Source organism: Pezoporus flaviventris, unplaced genomic scaffold (genome assembly GCF_033815535.1).
Source record: "Pezoporus flaviventris isolate CSIRO_AGI_PZ_B2104156 unplaced genomic scaffold, CSIRO_AGI_Pfla_v1 ptg000001l, whole genome shotgun sequence".
Taxonomy (NCBI): domain Eukaryota; kingdom Metazoa; phylum Chordata; class Aves; order Psittaciformes; family Psittacidae; genus Pezoporus; species Pezoporus flaviventris.
This window is the reverse complement of record NW_026892549.1, coordinates 28,356,572-28,378,932: the sequence shown is the minus strand read 5'-3', so window position 1 is coordinate 28,378,932 and position 22,361 is coordinate 28,356,572. Positions and strand designations below refer to the sequence as shown.

The following is a 22,361-nucleotide window of genomic DNA, read 5'->3' as shown; positions in this document are numbered from 1 at the left end:
GTACTAGGTCAATTAATCCAAACCTTAAGGGAGTATCAAGAAAAGGTGACACCAGTTACTCTCTGGGGATAGTTCTCTCTTTCAACAACAGGCATCATTCAGCTGTCTTGGATTCTGGACTTGAATGCCTGACTTTCAAACAGATGAAAATTAAGAGTGGGATTAGTTGCCTGTATCACATCACACCTTATATATTTTACACTGAGGCTAAGTGATGTAAATGCCCTCTTTTTGCCATTATAGATGACTTACGTATTCATATTTCTCTCCTGAAAAAAGATTAAGTCATGTCTTTTGCTCCAATTCATCAATGCTACAGAAAATATTGCTGTTTTGTCTATGCTCTGGAATATACGAGTTGCCGATAGTCTCAAAGTATTTTTACCATCCCAAGGAAGATCTTTCATTTTCTTATTCAAGTTTATCTGTGCTTATAATAACTTTATATAGGTAAACACACAAACACACATAGAGTCCTAGCACTGTTACATGGTACCAGCCTAATCTTCAGGCTTTCCCCTCCCCTTCTTTTCCTTTTAAAACAGTAGAGAAAAGATTCCCTATTATAATGAAAAGTGAGAAAAACCCTAGTCATTTGTGTTCATGCCATGCTTTTAAGTAAAACTGAATACCTTGAAAACTGCAGGAAAATCATCTTTGTAAACCTGCATCACCCTAAAGAAAAAGGACAAAATAACAAAAACTAGCAGAACCGTCTCTGTAGTGGTTTTGGATTGCCTGGTATTTGCCAAAATACTCATTTTAATGAGGAAGAAAGCCAACTCAGCTATGCAGCTGAAAAAAAAAGAAAAATGCAGATTCTGAACTAGCAAATATCACAGCAATGTGATGTGAGCCTTCTCTAATCTAAGCAGGAATCTCATCCTAGACCATTCATACTAGCACAGGTCCTCTATACAGTATAATGCATTGTTGTTACAAATGGATACATGATTATTAACAGCCCTCTTTCTTTTCTGTGGCAAAATGTTCATAGAACTAACAGAGGAAGAGAAATGCCTCTAGTGAAGAGCATGAGGTGAAGGGGTCACTACAACTGTTCTATATGGGGCAGGGAAAGTGAAGATGTTTTGGGACAGAGAGGACTTATACAGCACTTTGAAGAGGTTGTGAAAGAAATATATGTATGGGCCTGCACAGACCTACAAGTAGAGAATGTGTCTTCAAGGCGAAGAAGAAGCAACTGTAAAACCCCAGCCATCACTGATTTATGAACACATTTAGTATTTTGACTGCATTCAGGCTGCAGAACTAACTCACTCCCCTAAGTAGAGGAAGTGAATTCTTGTTGCTATAGGGGCTGCTGTCCCATGCATACTATAACTGAATTTCATTCAGACCTGTCTTCTTATATTTTCCTTTTAAAAACAAAACCCAAAACCTCCAAATAACTAAAAGCTGACCTGTCAATTCAATGCAATTATGTGCATTAGAAAGGCAGGACAAGAAATATCTTGCAGGGCTTTAGGCTTATTCTCATGCTTTTCCTGTTTCAGCTCTTTCTGGAAATATTTGTTTTCCATCCCAAGTCATGGTTCATGAGTTCTTGCACAGCTCATTGCCTGCTTTACATGATAATTTTTTCAGTGCCTGATCAGCTTTCTGGACATATCTGTTTCTCTCTGTAAGGGCATCTTTCCCCTACTTCCCTGTTTCTAGCAGAGCTTGATTTGCTTCACTCTAATACCTAGACTCAAGATACCTGAAGCCATATGTCAGAATAAGGTCTTCATATCTGTCAAAGACCTGTGGGCAGCAGCCACAATAAAATACATATAAACCTATCTGACCACAAAAAGCAGAATGCTGAGCAAGCTGTGAGCAGTTTGTAAATCACTATCCAAGCAGTTTTTCCTTGAAGGTGCCTGTCCACAAATACCAGCAGCTGATGTATACAGGGCAATTTCCATTCACAGGGATGTTTTCAGTCTTTGTACCCAGACCATCAGTGGAATAAATACACAATTACGGTCAGCCCTGTAAGTGTCAGATACCAGAAGAGCTTTACAGCGAAGAGAACAGGGACATGTCTTCCCTCTTATAAAGCTTCTAAATGCCTTTGAAGACAATGCGTAGGGATATCAGCGCAACACAGAGCACTGGCAGAAAACTCAATCTATCTGCATTTCCCATCAATTTCAATCTCCTGGCCCAAGTTTTTGTAGGAGTTGATAGGAACACCAGAACTCTGCTTCTGTGGGCAAGGGAAGACAACACACTGTGCTCTGCCAGGTGCCCACACAGTGTGCATGAAATCAGGCTGGCACCAGACAGCAATACACAGAGCTTCACCATAACCTGAAAGAGGCCACAGCTTCCCCTCTTCTCACATATTTGTGCTCTGTTTTACCACATTGCATCTACAGAATGAACCTAGGTGATAAGAAGCATCTGGGGCTCTTTTTCTAGCTCCTCACTAACCTATGTTACTCATTTTGGGAAAGTACATCTTTTCTTACTTTGAAAAATGCTGTTCTTTCAGAAGGTCAAGCTACTTCTTATATTTAGAGACATTAAAAACCTGCGCATTTTTAAATAGCTCCATATTTTAAATGTAAATTAGAATTGCTTCTTTTAAAATATTTTTTCCATCTTTTCAGCTAAAATCATCTCAGGAATTAAGCACAAATTTATTCAACTTAGCACAGACTTTCAAGAAGGTTCGAACAACCTGAATTCATACCTTTAGTTAAGAATATTCTTAAACAAAAACATCTAAGAAAGCCAGCAGATGAAAGCTGATCTGTTAAGAATGGAAGGAATTTTAAGTTGTTTGAAAGGCCTTTTTCCTTTGATCTTGTCAACAGCCATTTAACAGCAAGTAATGATGTTATATGCTTTTGAATAAACCAAGTTCTTGTTATAGGTTCCACACCTTTATCCTTTCAATTAAGAACTGTAGTAAGTGCTCATGATTAAATACTTCCTATGCCTCAAACCAGCCCCCAGAAGCAAGCACACCTTTATTTTCCTAACATTTCTGAGTTAAAGAAACTGAGACTAAAACCCCCACATAAATATACCATAAATAAGGAAGAAAGCACTGAACACAATGTAAAAATAGCCTTTGTAGTTCACCTGTAGAAGCAAGATTGACAGGATAGGGAAAAGAAACAGAGAGACAGAAAAAGTACATTTTATTCAGCAGTGTACTAATGATAGGAGGAATGTGGCAACCCATGGTTTTGGCAATATCATGCTCAGAATCTAAACATCACAACCTCATCTACAGATGTTTCCTCGCGTGATGCAGGCAATATGCGCGGTCCAGGGCAACATGGGCCCTGCTGTTCTGTGTCCAGAAAAGGATTTTAATGAAAGAACAGCACAAAACCAGTATGGGCCCAGCTGTTCCAGAACAGAATACTGCAGCAATTGCGTGAGCATTGAAATTCTCTGTTTTCCACCTGTCCTCACTGTTATACATAAAATAAGTAAGCACTGCTGGTGTTAAGACTAAAACAGATCTATCTTGTAATACAATTACTTCAGGAAAGGAAAGGCAGAAAAAGAAAGTGGATATTATTGAATCATATGAAAGATACACAGCAATACTGCGAACGTTAACGCATGAATGAATACCTCAATGTAACGTTTCCTTGCATTGATATGTTCTGCTGTTGAGAGAACTCTGCAGATACCAGCTCTTTGCAGAGTCAGGGTCAGATCTTCTATGCTCTCCAAGGCAACAGGGTTCCCAGCCAGCCCTGCACTGCAGGTAAGAGGATGTGAACATTTCACTTTTTTATCCCCAGACTCTACTAACCGCGATTCTCTTGACATGATTGAACGGTGCATATGCCTCGTGTGCCTGGACAGCCCAAGCGGGGTGGAACTCAGTGATACCAACATGGCATTGCAACTGCTACATGGGGGAGGCTACCACAAAAACGGGGCCAATCGTTGGTATGACAAACCCATGCAGGTAAAAACCTCACAGTACTATGATATTACTTGCATGTAATGCCACCAGGTGCCCCATGGTAGGGACTGCTTGATTCTAAGTGGGAGAAGAGAAAGGTGGTGTCAGCATCTGCCAAGGCAGGGCTGGTGTGAGAAGCACTGTTCCTTGCCAGGCAGCAGAAGCAGACCTACTACCTTGCTGTAGCAGCAGGAGTGCCTTCTCCAACACAGGTATGCTTTCACCTTACCTGAAATCGCCCTTTGCACTTGAGGAGGTAGGCAGATACAGAGACATACAGGAAGACATCTGACAAAAATCCCAAACCAGTGTGCATTCAGTTACACCAAATCAAATTAAATAAAAATTCTGTACTAGCATCCCAGAACAAAAAAGAAAAGCATAATAGCTTTCTGTGTTTTCTCTTCTCACACATTTTCCTGACAACCTAGAAATACTACTGCTTATAATGTAACATGTTTAAGCTACCATTAAGTTCTCACTTAACAGAGTGTTTACTCATTTAGTGGCATCCTTGTTGAGACTTTACCGGAAGTATCAGTTTCTCCAGTGCTTTTGCCTTTTTCCCCAATCAGATTTTGATTGTCATAGTTGAAAGGGTTGCACTGTTACTTTCACATTTTGCAATAGACCCATGGTGAAGCAATGTATTAATCTCCAACTGTCAACAATGCTGACATCTCATGAAAAACTGAAAAAAGCCCTGACTGATACACAGCTCATGGCAAAAGCAACAATAATTGCACATCTAAGAACAGCAACACAAAAAGAGAAACCACTAATTTCACCTGCACAGGCTTACCCCAGTGCAAATACATTCCAATAGTCGTTCCTGATTTATGCCATTGCAAATGATGTTCTTAGCAGACTGTGTTTATTACTAGATGTGTTTTTAAAGAACAAACCATTTGTCTTTAGTTAGAACCCTGTTATTTGCAGGTCCACAAGTTGAGATGTTTCAAGTAGCTGGGAATAAACAAGATATTCTTTTTGTTTATGATCAGAAGGTAGCAGAAAGCACATAAATTTGCCTAGTATGAGAGCTTCATACATCCAGATGTATTCAGGCCAGAAGTAGTTCAAAGACAAAGAGAAATTCTTAGGGGGAAAAAAGATCCCATTTTCTTTCATGCAAACACTGATTATGCAGGAAGCCATTCTCGCTGGACTCTCCATACTCTTCTGCAACTTTGCAGTAAGGCATCAGAAAACACCGAGGTAAACTTGCTGCATCACACACTTACTTTGTGAAAGCCTCATGGGAACCAGGGAGGCAGGATGTGTATGTGTGACACAAATACACAGAGTGAGCTGAGCGGGAGAAGTCCAGCCAAAGACACTTCAAAAGAAGCAGGGCGAAAGTCCAGGAAAAGGACAGGAAACAAGTGAGACAAGTTTAAGTTTTGTCCTAGACATCTGCTTTTCTTTGGGATGCACAAGTAACCAGCCGCATGGGGGTATCACAGAACTACAGTGCAGCAGGTTAAGTGCCACCAGTCATACCATGTGTACACAATGAAATCAGGAACAAAGGCAAATAAGAGGGAAATGAAGACAACACCACACAAAAAATGAAAGAGGGAGGAGGGCAGTAAAACAAGCTATGAGAAAGCCATCAAATGAGGATGAGTTTGCTCATTTGATATGATATTTGAATAAAATGTGATCCTACGGGACTTCCCAGATGCAGAAGTGCCCCCAGATGTGGAAGGAGAACCCCAGCCTTTCTATTGTTGGGCTTTTTCTACCACAAAGCAGATGCTTAATCTCATTTTGGGACTCCAGTGGGAATTGCTAAAATCTACATTCTCACAGGACTCAGTCTGAAACAGCAGCATGAAAGGTATCCAATGCAGCACCATTCTTAGGACAAGAAAGTCTCCTGCAGTAAGTCTGTAAGTCACCCACTGATCTGTAAGTCAAGGAAGTTCCTGATATTAGCAATAAGAAAACCACAGGAGAACAACATCTTTTTTTTTTTTAGGTTGCCATCATGGATAACTTACCCAGAACATGATTTATTCCCTATATATCTTGCGCTTGTTCTTTTCCTTGCTTAGTTTGTGGTAGGAAGAGATGGCGTCTGCGGTACCGTGTGTGAACATTCCCCTTTCGATGGCATCGTACTGGTGCAGTGCACTGAACACTTGCTCAAGCACATGTGAGTCCCCATTCAGTACAGCTATTGTACCCACTCCGGGAAGCCTCTGCCCATGGCAAATTCCCCCGATGTACAGGGCCATTAAGACCCATACAACTGCTGGAAACCAGTCATTTGCCTGCTAAAAAAAACCCAGTGTTTTAATAAGACATTATTGCTGTGACCTTAATGACTTTTCTCTCACACTTTAACAGGAAGGAAAGTTCCAAGAAACTAGTCCGAGCTGATTCAGTGACCGAGCTTCCTGCTCCACGGAGACTAAGATGGAAATGCTCCCCTGAAATTCAGACACATTTGGCATCAGCAGCAGAAAAACTCCAAAGGTAGAGCAGATGCCTCATTTTTGTCAGCAATGATTGCAATCTGGGAATTGCCCAGCATATTGCCTGCTGGCATGGGTTTCCTCCTAGAGAGCTCTCTCTGCCCTCCCACTCCTCCCCATCTTCCCAAGCTGGACATACCTAGCATCTCTTTGCTTGATGGCAACCGAAATGGCTGGAGGTACTTAACTGTATTCAGGAATTGCTTTACATTATTTTCTTTCCATGTAAATATTATGAAAGTGAAAGACCACTGTAAAAACATTTGAGCCCTATTTGCACAGGATGCAAACAGTGGAGGCCCTCTGGCTTTGAGGATACATTTCATGGGTTTCACCTGACTAGAGCCAAAGCCAGGGCAATGGGGATATGTATATGGGACAGCAGAAAACAACTGGTTTGAATCAACAATTTGAATTCAGGAGTATAATTTGTTTGCATCCATGTTACTGCTACAAAGGTTAGTTCTTTTGACTGTGTTTGCATACTGTAAAATATTTGCATGGTATTTGGGAGGGGAGGATGGCAATAAGATTATTTTTTTTCCCCTCAAATTATTTCATCTCAACACTCAGGCCTGTGCTCTCCCTGCAGAGAATTAATGCATTGTCTGCATGGTCAGCTGTAAGTATGTCCAGCGTGACTGCATTAGATGAGACCTCAAAGTGGTTAGAAGCATACATGAGAGTATGAAGACTTTCAGGATGCAGAGTAATTCCTTTTTGGTTTTAAATAAAGGTAGCAGTCCCCTACATTGAAACTTGCAAGGAGCTTACAGCCTTCATCAGGTTTAATACACCCATTTCCCACACTAGTAAATCTCAAACTTGTTGAGAACAAAGAAGGCCCTTACTTAGGCTTCAGGAGCAGAAACACTAAGTTTAAAAAGAAAAAAGGTGTTTTACTCGAATACTCAACAGAATGTGACCCAAGTGCCACAGTTCACATTAAGGCTGCAGGTAACAAGCCCAGTCTAGAGCCTGTATGAACAAAAGTTACTGATTAGGAGCAAGTTACCAAAGGTGGGGGCTGTCTGCAGAGCAGAAACCCACTCATCTCCAAGTCGGCACAGGCAGGAAATGATCTCTGGGTTTTACTTGCAAATGGAAACAGAACAAGACATTCTTGCGGCTCCCCCCACAGTAACTACCTCTGCTTGTTTTCCAGGATAGTAAATAATCTCGACTTCATTGCCTACAAGTTTGAAAACTATGGAAAGGAATTTATTAAGAAACAGAAGATTAGCCCAGATGCCTACATTCAAGTAGCACTTCAGCTGGCATTTTACAGGTAAGTTAATACAACTCTTAGGAACAAGGCAACACAAGAGGAGATTCACAGTTTGTGGGTTTTTTGGTTTTTTTTTTTCCTTAGCACCCAAACAATTGCCTCCTGCATGGCAATGAGTGATCTTGCTTGTTGACTGTAGGTCAGACAAGAAAGAAATTGCCCTGAAATAGAGCACTCCTTTCTTTCACTCCTTTTTGCTCTCCTTGCTCTACCTTCCCATCCCTGTGTCCTACACATGCCATTCCGAGCTGGCATAGAGAAGAGAGTGAGAGGATGTGGCAGGGAGTAGCTGCCAACCCTGCTACCCACAGCAGCAGAAGCAGCCAGGGAGTCCAAGTCTGTGGAGCAGAAACACACTTTTACCACTTTCTCCCACATAGTTTGGGAGGAACTGTGGCAGTAAACCATAGATCACCTCATATGCATCCCTTGCACAGCAGGGCAAAAAGCATTCAGAGGGAAAATCCTACAGCAGCGTATCAGGTCAGAGTTCCTACACAGGACGGTAACTAATGCTGCTTCTTTCTTCACAGGCATCCCAAAATTTTATAACGCACTCTAACTTCCAAGGTATTATTAAAGTTAAATGCTCCTTTCTACATAGTCACAACAGCTAACGCTCCAGGCTAGAGATCGGTTGCATGGTTTCCTGCAGAGCAGCATATTACACGAATAATTCTTTATCAAGTCAAAGTAAATCCTGAACTGATTTTTACGTACTCAAAACCAGAGATGCCCAACACATTTTGCGTATTCTATTAACATCTGTTAAACATCTGTTTTGTGTATTCCATTAACCAAACTCCAACAATGACCTGGTCCAAGGTTTTCATCTGACCCCAGCCAGGATATAAATCCCTTGTATGCAACAAAAACCTTAGGGTAAAAACCTAGGTTCTGAGACCTCTGCTTCAACTGGAAGACACAGTAGGTGTCCCGAAGTGAGGAATAGAAGCTATATACCTGGACCCAAATTAAACAATAGTCTTCACTCTCTGTTCCATTAGCTACGTGGGTTTTCATTCCAGCTCGTAGACTCAAATAACACCCTTTTAGTTTTCTATTTTTCATTCACACACAGAGTACATTTTTTTTCTAGTTTTAAATAAAACATATTTCAAGCCCATAAGTAAATGATTAATTACACTATTATTTCATGATGCAGTACAAATAAAACATTCCTTGAGATCTTTCAATAAATTTTAGTTTTACTAGCCTTGTTTTTACATAGCAGGTCATTTTTTACTGGCAATACATAACTAGAATGTATACAGCTGTATGCAGCTCTTCGTATTAGAAAGGAGTGAGCATCCATCTTTTTTAAGTTTCTTACAGAATTCTATCAACATTAAGATGAATACTATGCAAAGAATAAAACTGTGGCTTGGTACAATAAAACGTACTCAGGCTGTATTTCTTTTAGTCTTTATGACTCCTTGAAAACAATTACTCTTTGTTTTTCTTACTTCATTCTCTCAGATGCCACAGGAGACTTGTCCCTACCTACGAAAGTGCTTCCATACGCAGATTTGACGAGGGCAGAGTCGACAATATTAGGTCTGCTACCTCAGAAGCATTTGCTTTTGTAAAAGCAATGACTGATGAGAAGACAACTCTATCGGTATGTTGATCTGGCTCCCTCTGCCTCCTTTGGCAAAACACTAAGAAAATAATGCATTCATGATCCCCAGTCTCCCACTTTGCAACTGTTAACTGGGAACATAAAGGCAAAGGGCAAGCCTTACACGATTTGAGGTTTTGTGCAGACCAGCCACTAAGCAAAATATATATATTTCCTTATTTTTATTTAAGCATCCGAAAGACTCAGAGGCCACCAAACATGACATTATAAGAAAAAGAAACAAATATCTGATTTTAGATTTAGTACTGTCTTCTGAATGATCCATCATCAGATCCAAATTTAGCTCCCTGGAGAGGCCTAGGCTGAGCATGATCAGTTCAGGATCATTATACTGCCACACCAGGGGAATTGCCTGGCAGGTCCCCTGCAGTAGATTGCTCTGCTGCAGATTGCAATGTGTGAAGTGATATAAATCACATGCTTTGATTTCAGGATTAGGTGTACATGTTCTGGCTGATCTTTCTGGCTGGCTGATCTTTTTGGGTTTAAAGTCAGTTTTTACCAAATAGTTTTATAGGATCCTCAAGGGGCCTGAACCTTCATGATGAAAAAAAGTCATCAAGCTAATGAAACAACTCTCCAGACTGCCCTGACTTCATCCTACAAAAAGAAAAACCAAGCTGCTTTTCTTTGAGGCACCACCATCTGTTCACCAGATGCATGAGAACTGTACTTAGTAGATGGGGATGCAAGAGGTACAGCTGAGACTATAGCTGCACAAACAGCTTTGTGCGCTGTCCCGCCTGCCATCCCCAGAGAGCCTCCTCCAACATCTCTCTGTGTGCCGCTTCCACCCACTGCACTTCGCTGCTGTACAGGGAATTTCCAGGTGGCTCTTTAGATGCAAAACACTGCCACAATGTGGATTATTTTGCACAGTAAGCCCACTCCAGTGGCAACAGCCCACATGGCTGTTCTTTAGAATCTGGCATAGCACTGCTCAAAGCATTGCTGGGCAATGAGTGAATTAAGTGCATATTAATGAAATACTGTAAATCAAGCTCTAATGTCCCAGAGGGTGAGGAAAATTTGCCCAGAGACGCCCTCTGTTCCTTCACTGCTTCTTCAGTCTCCTTAAGGTTACCATGCCCAGAGCTTAGCTCATGATTAAACAAGACTCAAGTAAGTTCCATATTAAAATGATAACTCAAAGGAAACATGAAGTAATAATTCCACATGCTGAGTGGGTATTCCAAGGCAGATTATGACCATACTATTACACATAATAGTGACTACCATACAGCAGAGAAAAAACGGTTATTTGCTATCAGTGTCCTATCTGACAACATGATCTGTAATCAAATTTCCTTAGAAGCTTCTGTCATCTTTGCACACCTTCTCCTCCACACTTGGGTGCTCAGCCTACCCACAGCCCCAGTGCACACTGCTGCAGGCTGACTGTACTTCTAGGAGGAGCCAGCCTCCTCCTAGTACGTTGTTTTGGCAGGTCCTTCTTGTTCCCTCTAACAACCTCTTCCCACGTTCCTTAGTCCAACACTTTCTGACTTCTGCAGCTCTACCAAAGCTTCTCACTGCTTTACCATGCAAATCTGAGATTATGCCAATGCTTCACAGCATCCTAAACTGTACGGCTTCATACAAGCAAACAGCACAATGCCACGTATGTCTCGAGTGAGCTCAATCTCAGCCCCAAAATCTTTACATTGAATGACTTGGCAGTACTGAACAGGGAGAATAATGGGTTCATTCCCTCTCCTCTAAGAAACCTGCAAATGTAATGCAAACCAATCCACTGTCAGCTTTCCTAGCTTATTGCCCACTGAGAGATGCAAAAGACATTTAAACTGATCTATGATCATTCATTCTAACAAACTTTTAGAAACCTTTGCTTTGATGGGAACATCTTTGTCTTTCAGTTCAAACCTATATATATATTATTATATATATATATATATATATATATATATTATTATCACAGAATGATTAGAAATGAAATTCACTTCACACAACCCTATCCCAACTCTTATTCTTTAGTCCTACAGATTGTGTCTGGATATGAAGGGGTTAAATCTGGTTTTCACACAAATAGATACATCACTTGGTTTCAGTAGCCTTGAACTCCCCAAAATACTGTTTGTTAGTAGCCATTAATCCAAATCAAATTAAAAACAGATTTCTATCTGATGCTAATAAAGATGGTCTTCAAATGATGACTGGAACAGTCAAAGACTGATCAAATAGGACCGATTCTCTAGAAGGAGAAATAACTCATGTATTTGACACTTGCTGTAAAGGAAGCAGCAACTGACACTGCAGAGATTGCTTGAATAGCTGTAAATTAATCAGATTTAAAGACTGCATTTGGTAATTTAATCTGTATAAGGGAACTAAGGCCTAGCTCTATCCCTATGAAAAAACATCAAACTCTGTACTTTGAAGGCTCCTGGTGGTGGCCTTGGATTGTTTTTGAAATGAGTTCTTTGTTCAAAAGATCATTCATCGTCCATAGGAGCTGAAGGTTCCCTGTTTATCTGGAGGCCCAGTCATTTCTGCCTGTTTCAGGGTCGCTCAAAGTTGCAGTGTCGGACTTGATGTACTGCAGGGCAGCACTTCCTAGGATCGTTCCCTTAATATAAAAGGCTGCCATTTGACAGGAGTCAAAATTTACTGGCTTGTTATCTGAAATGTGAGGCATCTGTGGGGGGTAGAGCAGCCTTGGAAAACTCTAGATGCCCTTTCACACCAGGGAGTAATTTTTGACTGGCTGGTAGAATATCAGTAATGGCTTTCATTAATATCGCTGTCATTGTCTAGATAAACTATTCTGGAGGAGACAGACTGCCTGGGTGTTTTGAAAACACTGAATTACACTAGGCAATAATTTTCCCTACTTCAGAGTGATTCAATTAGTAATAACCTACACCTCCAAAATCCATGGAAGAAATCCACAAAAGGAACTGCAGGTCTTTCCTTGACTTCAGATCACCACCATCAAACCTGTTCAACCCTTGCACAACCAGGCACTGTTGCTGATCAGGATATTGAATCCCTATGGCTTTTTGTTTATAAAGAGTACTTACACCTGAGCCAGGAGCAAGGGACATTTGAGAGCACTTGCTGGGATGTGGCTCATAAACGGATGTAAGATGCTATTTCGTTGAGAGTTTATTCAATAATAAGGTATATATTCATTTCCCCAACAGGATTCTGAGAAGATGCAGAGATTTAAGGATGCAATTGCAGCTCAGACTAATTACACTATTCTGGTAAGTAAAACACTGCTTTGCCTGAATAAGGACTGGTTAGTTTTTTTCAAGAAGAGTACAAAGATACAGTCTTTAACTATTTAAGCAAGAGAAAATACGGACATCTCTAAATAGGAAAGTACCTGCTATGTCACACTTAGGAACATTTCTAATGGCCTGAATAGCATCCAAATAGCCATATGCAACTAACCTCACCTTAAAAAAGTACTTCCTGGAAAGCAAGATAACGAAGTTCTGCATTAGACATCAGTGGCAAGACCATCACTCTTGGGTACATGGGGAATATGCATCTGTGACACATTCATGATTTCTATCTGTGTCATAATTAGGAGTCCCAGACACAAATCAGGATTCCACAAAGCCTGGCACTGTACAAATTAACAATTAAAGAATGGCCTCCATCTTAAAGAGCTTGCAATAAAAATTTATTAAAAGGACTTTTTTTATAACTATGGAAAGATTTACAAGGGAGAACAGTATCCAGGTGAAATGAGCCTTTATTCTGTGCTCTGTGATCAACACGAAATGTTAGGCGTGAAGATAACCAGGAAAATTAGCCACAGGGTATTCTAATGGGATAAGGCAAGTATACAGCCAAGAGACTTCTCAGGATGAGAAGCAAGCAAGGCTTAAAAGCAACCCACTTAATTGCTGTGTAACATGCATGAGAAATAAAACTCCAAGAGCAAAACCCAGATCCCCAAAAATCAAAGGTATTTAGCCCCATAAGCTATAATGTTACAGATAAGCTCAAGATACCTGTAACACATCAGGCACTTTGGAGTTTTTTTTTCCACCCTAAAACTATTTATTAATTTTCTTACGTTTTTCTCCCCTAGAGGAGAGAAGTCCCTATCTGGGACCTGATCCTCAGATGGACTAGTATTGTGGAAAGTGTATTCTGGTATTCCAAAGTGATATTCCTAACAAAGGTCATTAACAATGTGGGAATGATTACAGCGAGTTCACTTTTAAGGACCTGAATGTAGTGTCTAATAAAAGGAAGAGATGACCTCCAGTGAAGAAATAAGTTTAGTATCAAACACAACCCACTTTCTCTTGATTAAAAATGAGACCATTCAGCTTTGGTAATGCTCAGCATCCCACTGTGCCAAGACAAAGCACAGATTTCCTCCACAAATGACTTAGCCAAACCACTTGTGAAATTAGTAAATGTTAATAACCAGTTATGTTACGTGAGTTTGCTACCTATGGATTTCCCTCAGACCATTGCTTAAATAAACCCACATTGCTGATTACTGTTTGAATATTCATAATATTCAAGAAGTCATTCACTTCCAGAGGTGGTTTCAAAGGTATACTCAGAGCATGGTGAGGTGAAGTGTTCCTTTCAGGCAGCATTTATTCCTGCGATTGTGAAACAAAAGAAGCAGGGAGGGCAGGAGAGAAAACAAACCAGTTTTGTGTTTCAAGCCTTGTGCTGGGAGCCCACCTCTTAGGAGCTGAGACTCCACGTGATCCATAAAGCAGAGGCAAGTCTGACTTCAGGGCAGCTATCTTACCCGAACTATCTCAGGGTAACCTCACAACACAACATAGTTGTACGTCTACTAGGGCACAAGCAATGAAGTTTATGCACAAAATCTTTTTTAAATAAAAAATTTCCATAAAATCCCCCCTCCACATTATTTCAGTTCCAGAAACTTATAAAATCCAGCCTCCAGTGCAGCCCATGGGCAGGATATTAGAATCGCCACTGGAAAATTAATTTATCTTTAAATTTAAAAAGCCCTCCAGGTATTTCTATTCACCAAGCTCCCCCTTTTTTCTCCAAAGAGTATAATGCAATTGTCATGCCTTTAAACTATGGGCAAGACTTACATGGTCTGACTAAATCATGCGTAACAGACTGAAATGTAATAGATCCGAAGAAAAACAAAAAGAATCTACTTTGTAAAACAAAAAGCAATGTAATGATTTTATTTCCCCTCGTTAGGGCTCACTAGTAGCATTGCTATCTTAAATGTGGAGCTCTCAAATTCAATTTAGCACACTTTTTTCCTAAGCGTTGACTCACAGTTTATTTCGTTAGCCTGTCTCGGGCTCTCTTCAGACATGACAGTGATCTATGTTGCAAAAATGTCATTGCTAACAGCCTTATAAATCTTGTGTGATGGCAAAATATTTCCTTTGATTATCAAGTCAGTTTCCCTCTATGGGAAAAACAACATAAACACTGCCCTGATGTCCAATACTTTTTTGCAAGCATCCTTGCTTCATCTGGCTGATGAACAAATAGCCCATTTACCAGTGGGTGCCTACTCCTTAATAAGCCAAACAAGATTATGCAATCCCAGCCCCCTGCAACAAGCACTTATTAGTGGTTAGAATGATTCTCCTCTTAAGAGAAGAAGCAAACTTGTGCATTTCTTTTCTTTTTTAATCCTCCCCTTAAAAGGAAAACCAAGCCTACGCTCTTTTTCAAATCCTGCCTTCTCTCAGGTTGCTTATTTCCCTTGTTACGAGGGGCCTGTGCCACAAAGATACCAATTCTGCTCTCAGTGTAGTGCAATGTCCCTTGTTCAACATTCCCTTCCTACGTGACTTCAGCCTGTTACCAGGCATGAGCTCAATCCTCATAATCAATTCCCTCACCAGCGTAGAATAAACCCGGACTGAACGATTTTAAATGCGTGTCTTAATCTTAGCAATTCCTGACTGGTTGGAACAAATTTTGATCTGGTTTCCTAAAGAAACAAAACTCTGTGACTATCATGCCTGCCCATCTCCCACTATGGACTTTTGATCTCATTAGCCATCTTCAGTGACATTTGCTAGCAGGGAAAGATCTTAAGCTAAAAAATTCCTTAAGTCTACAGCATTAGGTGGGTGGATAGAGCAGAGAGACCCAAGCACAGCAGGCTGATGGCAGAAAGACTGGGCTGCAGGCTGGGCAGTAGTTCTTGTGAGCTGGCTAGCTGGCTACCAGTGTTCTCTTGCTGCTAACATTCGGCCACTGCACATGCTGCCAACCACCTCACCTGTAGCCATGAAGCAGGAGATGAAATCTGGGACATTCTGGAGCAGGGCTTGGGGGCAAGCATGTCTGGTTCTGTGCTGGGGATGATGGTGAGTAGACACATGGACAAGCACAGGATAGCAAGCAGACTCCTGCTAAATCTGTTGCAGACATCTACCAGGTCTTTAGTTCTAAATTCTATGGAATGACACGTGGCTTTACCTGCCAGAGTGAAACGCAGGCAGCAAGGCAATAAAAGAGTAGTTTTTTCTAATTTGGAGATGTTTTAGAGCCTATCTTGAAATATAATCCAAGCGATGCACAGGAAATTCCAAAACACACTTAGAGATATCTGGTGTCCCATATGCTCCCCTCAGCAGCTTTGGAAGCCCAGCCCGTGATATTCAGCTCTGATTGAAGATGAAAGCCCAGGACACCAGATGACATCAGCACATAATACATCTCAAGACCATCTCCTTCTTAATTGTTAACATCTTCAGAATTTATAGATACTGATCACCACAGCAAAGTACATACCTCAGAGTAACATCTGAACATCCCAGGCATTACATCACTAAAACCAAGTTCATTAACTCTGACCAGAAATCAAGTCAGTAACAGACAAGAAAATATCTCCACACCCAGTTAAATGCTGGTGTCTGATCACGTTGTACACAGGCTATTACTGGAATGGCAATAGACAATCATCTGCTGGGGCTCAGAGAGGTGGCACGGGAGCACTTCAAGGAACTGCCAGAGATATTTACGGATGAGACATATTTGACAAGCAATCGATTCATCCTCTCAACCAGCCAGGTGAGTTTCTTCTGTTCACTGGTCTTGCTAAGTAAAGGTTAATTTGTTTGTGTTCTGCCAGACCCTGTAGTTCACAGTGAGCACAATGTAAAACCCAACCAACCAACCAAGAAACCTAGTGCCACCAAGAGCCATCAAGAAGTCCACAAAATCCTCCAGATTTTTAAGCCAGTTTTGGTTCATGCCATACAATCTGCACAGTAAATACTGACTAAAGTTATCGCTTCCTTTGTGACATCCCAAAGCCCTTCCCAGAAATTCTAAAATGCACACAAACAAACTCAGTAAAATTTGCATGAGAGGTCAGTGTTTCCTCCCCTTCCAAACTACGCATCTTCCCGTTCCCTTTCTTCTCCCCCTTCCCCAAAGGTGACAGCTCTATCCAGAATTCTGTACTCGAGGAGAAGTACAGCAACACGCCAGACAGGCTGCCACTCTGAGAAACATAAACCAACAACCAGGAGAAGACTTTATTCTTAAAAGTAACTGTGTTTGAAATCTTTGAGAGCCTTCAGTTATTCAGTGTAAGACTGCAACACGCACAGGCGTGCATCTTGGCTTTACAGGCATTTTAGACATGTGGATTTGCAGTTACTTGCAACTATACTAAGATATGTTGACTCTAAGAGTCAACATTTATACACTTAATGTTCTGAATAATGAAACATCCTTACAGCATACAGCCTAAGAATAAAATGCTAAAAATTAAATGTTTCATTGCACATAGTAGTAGCAGTCCTAATGAAAGAAAAAATCTATGTAGGAATTAATTTACTGAAACACTAACCCAACTGCACAGATTAGAACTATTCAACAAAAGAGACTTATAATATCACACTACAGCATAAAGCCTTATAAGTAATTTGATCTTGCCATAATGTTTGTAGGCTTTCAGACATGAGTGAATATAACCAACATACTACTACATAAATTCTCCAAGAAACTATCCATGAGCAAAGAGTGCTTCTGAATAGCTTTATGGCCTTGGGCTGTTGCACAGCAAATTTATCTGACAATTCTATGGCTCTATTAGCAGGACTAATGGCTTGTTCTACAACATTAAAAAGCCAAATGTTATTTGTGAAGGCCCATGTACACAAAGACGGAAACATATAGATTTCTGAAACATCTTTCATTTTCTGCAGGAGAAAGTGTTTCTCTCCTGTATTATACCATGATTAAATTGAGATGTAATAGAAAAGTAGCACCAAGATGCATTAAAACATGTTTTTATACAGCACCAAAATTATAAATTATCATTAAAAATGGACAATATTAAATTCTATAATTACAGTATTCACACTACAAGTATAACATAACCATAAGATCCTTAAGAAATTAAAAACCTCAGAGAAGTTTTATGTATCGTAATTTTGTATATCAGAATTTCATACAGCCTTAAAAATTCCCTATCAGTAGAAAAGCTTATAGCTGTTACAGATCTATATAAAGTGAGCAAATAAATACACCATATTCACTTTAAATTATACCAGTTTTCAAACTGTGGCAAACACAGCAACCAAATTCTATAGTGAGATCAGCCTTTACCTTCCAAGTGTCAGTTTCTAGTCTGGACTTCTGAAGGCAGTGATATTCCACAGGGGTAACTCACCACATTTCTAGGACTTGTAGCATTTGTTTATCTTTTTCCTCATGGCTAACCAGCCGATTTCAGTTGCCCTGATTAATTAGAGATCACTCCTTACCTTCTCCCTGCAACCAGGTCCCAACTACTATGGAAATGTTCTGCTGCTATGGGCCTGTGGTACCCAATGGTTATGGGGCATGTTATAACCCTCAGCCAGAGCATATATTATTCTGCATCTCAAGCTTTAAAGACTGTAAAGAAACCTCCTCAGACATGTTTGCAAAAGCTGTGGAAGAAAGTCTCCTAGAAGTGAGAGATCTGTGCCACAAATGCAGTTCTACTGTGGCAAAGCCACTTGCGAAACAAGAAGCAGCCACACAGCTGCAGAGCGACCGCAAGCTCTAAAAGGCTGTGTGAAATATTCTCCTGAATCCACCTGATGAAGAAGCAATGACACAGTCGTTCAAAGGCAAGATAGTACTAGTAATACCTTAGTGTAGAACCAAAATGTCATTTGTTTTACATTGTTGCCAGCATTTAAAACACTGCATGTACTAAATCTAACATTTCTCGCTTGAAACCTCATCAGCCAAAAAGGCTTGGTCTCACCGGTTGAAATGAAGGAGGAAGTAATACAAGTATGTGTTGTACTACCACTTCTAACCATAATTAACTTCGGCCATTTTATCACCTGAAGAATTGAGTAAGTTTGTGTATGACATAAATTAAACAGTAAGGCACACCAATTAATTAATATTCCCTGCAAGTAGTTCTAAAATACGCACATCTATTCCTGCAAGATTTGCATGTAGAGGAACAAAAATATGAAGACATTTCCCCTATTGGGAATGTTGAAATAAACACTGTAAATAATAGGCTGATGCCATTAAATCTTGAAAATTTGCATGAAAAGCATTTAATTCCACCATTCTATTTACTACATAAGGAAAACAGATTATTTTTGAGAGTGGCCACTGTGTATTTCCACAAACAGATTTCCACTTGTGTTTGCATGCTCCCCCAATATAGAAATGCTGCAGAAATAGTTTAGCCTTTATTCTGGTGTGCACTGGCCTCAAGCACAGTACTATTCTGAAAGCAGCGTATTGGAGAGAAGATCCATCACAGAGAGCTAAGGGAATTTTGTCTGTAATGAATTGACTTAATTATTTCATTCTATCAGTGAGCAAAATCCAGTCTGACAGAGAGGCAAAGCACAAAGCGTAAGTGCAATTCAATCCTACTCTAGACCTTTTTTGTTTGCACAGGAATGAATTTAGTCACTGTGACTAGCAGGAATGTGTATGCAACCAAACAAAATCAAAGAGCAATAAATAACTAGAATGAAGAGCAAACTTGCAATATAAGGAAGTCTCCAAGATAGTGCTATAAATACCAGTTTAAGAGTACTGGTACTCATATCAGCTTTGCATCAACCCATTTGGGAGGGATTTATATTTTATATTTTTAAAAGTAGATGTAGGGTACCATATTCTGCAATATACAGTAAATTCAATCAGGAAAATAATATAGCATCTGGTAATTCCCATATTCTGCTAGTGTTATCCTGAGGGTTTTCTCATTATCTCTTTCATTCCCTACAAATCCTTCAAAGGACTGATAGTTTCAGGCACTTTCGAGCTGAAATATGTTGCCTTGCTTAGAGGTGTTCAGTCGTCACTGTTAGAACACAACTTACTGTCTAAAAGGGCATGCACTAACTCCAGTGAGTATCCTTTGCTAGGCAAGCTGGAGCACACTTGGAAGCCTGGCCAGGGACTGCTTACCTGCCTGTGGAGAAGTGGAGATGTTTCTTCTTCCTTTGTAGACTGAACAATCACATGCTTAAGCACCCCCAAGCTTAAGAGCAGGAGAATACAATACAATAAACTTGAAGGGCAGATATGTTTCTGTTCAAGAATTCTAGATACAGATTCAATAGATCATATACATCCATGCTTATTTTACTGCCTCTTTGGCATTGCATACATGCAGTTATGCAGTCTGCGGATAAAGGCTATCCACAACCCCATATAGGAAAGCACAGTGGGCCTCATAATCAGTTGGAGCTCAATCAAAAATCAGCTCTGTTGGAGCAAATCAACTATGATGAGTTACAGTGACGGAAAGCTGGGCTCATTTTTTTAAGTTAACGCATTCACTTAAAAATATGTATGTTTTATTACTCCATGAACTGCGGTTCAAACCAAAGACGAAATCTATTTTTAGATTGTGTAAATAATATTCTGGCTTAAAAGCCGTCCCAAAGTGAAAAACAAATGGTTAAAAAAGCAAGAACACTGTTAGACTGTTAGTCCAACCGAGTGTTCACTTAATGAATATACTGTTCAAAACATGACTTTAAATTGTTCCTATACTATAATTATGAAAATTACTTTGAAACATTCCCAGTAATTTTGCTTTGTTCCATGTCACGTCACTACAAATGCATTCTGCATTTTTAACATAAATGTAACACTACAATTTTTTCATAGAATGTATAACCATATAAGGACATAAAAATGCTGTGAATAGTTGATTATTAATTTGCCTCTAATGAAACACATAATTTTATTTTGCATTCTTAGTTCCATGGGTACTGATACTTATTTGCAAATATTACCTGTGTTTTCGTTTTACTTTTTTGGCTGGAATTACAGCAGCAGCTCAGGCACTGTACTCACCACACAGCCACTGAGAATTCAGGCAGACACTACGACCACACCAGTTTATCATTAAACGTCCCTTCCTTGTCTACAGCTGCCATAATGGGTGTTTTGGATCCTCCAGCACTGGAAACTGATAATGGAAAATACCAACACTGTATTTTTACTTGAGGAAGAAATGAATGACCACTCATACTTCTTATTTATTTAGCTAACAACCATTCCCTACTTGTATCTCAGATACTTAGTGATCTGCTTTTAGTATTCAGCTCGAGTACCTGAATGAGCAGCTTCACTGAACTCAGTCCCTGCAGAGGAAGGCATTTGTGTACCTCAGCTAGTATGCATTAAAAGTAGTATCTGCAAAGTACCAGACTTTGTTCAAGAGACTTCAGACTCGGTTCAGGTATGTTTAAATTGGAGGGTCCTGGTTAAATCACAGATTGATAAAATTCATGGCCCAGGGCATTATAAATTTTTGTGTTTGCCAGCAGGAGCTTCATAAGGGACTATGCTGCTTCCCAGTTAACAGAAGCCTCTACAGAATCCATGTGGTATGTTCCCATTTCAGGAAACAGGCACTTTCCTTAGGTTCTTATTTTAAAATATGTGTATTATACAACTTAAGTTCTCTCCTGAAAAATACACAGTCTATGCACATGCATTTATGGAAATCAAACGTGAGGATTTTAAAATATTTCCAAACAGAAGATTATGGAATAGATTGTTCATCATGAAAAGGGAGAAAATGTTCATCAATGAGCTAAGTGTAATTTCATTAATATAAGAAGCTGTGGTTGCCCCATCCTTGGCAGTGTTCAAGACAAGGTTGAACGGGGTTTTGTGCAACCTGGTCTAGTTAAAGGTGTCCCTGCTTATGAAAGGGGGCTGGAACTGGATGATCTTTAAGGTCCCTTCCAACCTAAACCATCTGAGGTTTCTATGAAGTGGCAATGATTTAATGAGACCTCTCAGTGGGACTGGGAACATACAAACCCTGTACAAGCGACTTTTTAAGAAGGTAATCGTTTCACTCTCTCTGTAGGGGTACACCCATGTACACACAGGAGTGGGATGTAGAAACTAAAAAGCCAGTATTTGTGAATATTTATATTAACAGTAAACAAAAGCAAAAGGAACTTGACTTCAAAGTGGTGGTGTTTCAGGCGTGAGACCCTGATCTCAACCCCCTGAGCGCTCCTGTGCCATCCATAGCTGAGCAAGACATGGTTGTGACTTACAGCTGAACTTCTGATGTATGGGTTGCAAAGACAAAAATATTTTAGTGATACTTTTATTTTTATACAATAGTATAGATTTATGACAAATGTAAATGTGTATTTATAGCACACTGTTTCTGTTACGTTTTGTGCTCTACTGAGATATATTTATCTGTCTATATTAATATATGCGACCTGAAGCGTACGCTGGTGACACAAATTCAGCTTATGTAAAGACGTTGTTCCACACCGCCAATAAAAGCGACCAGAGCGAAGACCCTGTTGCCTTTTTGTGTCAGGCAGCCCCTGCCCCACAAGCTCCTTGACCCCACCATGCCGCACGGGAGCCCCTGGGCCTCTCAAGGGAGGGACGTCAGGAAAGCACTGGTAATGGCCCCTAATGGGCAGTACTGCAGGATGTCAGCACAGCATGGCTCACAGCCTGTGAAGGGAGGCTCTACCAGCCACATTATGTGCATGACAAAGGAAAGAGCTGGTTCTTCAACAT

General features: G+C 40.2%; 1 protein-coding gene across 1 annotated transcript in view; it reads left to right on the top strand.

Annotated features, from left to right (window-relative positions):
- The window catches only part of CHAT (choline O-acetyltransferase), a 35,497-nt gene extending 13,367 nt beyond the window's left edge, over positions 1-22,130 (top strand). Inside the window, exons 8-15 of the mRNA XM_061449826.1 lie at positions 3,777-3,946; positions 6,004-6,104; positions 6,299-6,427; positions 7,592-7,714; positions 9,194-9,335; positions 12,521-12,583; positions 16,242-16,379; positions 18,103-22,130. Of these exons, the coding sequence (XP_061305810.1) occupies positions 3,777-3,946; positions 6,004-6,104; positions 6,299-6,427; positions 7,592-7,714; positions 9,194-9,335; positions 12,521-12,583; positions 16,242-16,379; positions 18,103-18,372 (1,136 nt within the window). The 3' untranslated portion in view covers positions 18,373-22,130. The remainder of the gene's footprint in view (positions 1-3,776; positions 3,947-6,003; positions 6,105-6,298; positions 6,428-7,591; positions 7,715-9,193; positions 9,336-12,520; positions 12,584-16,241; positions 16,380-18,102) is intronic.
- Positions 22,131-22,361: the final 231 nt, after the last annotated feature.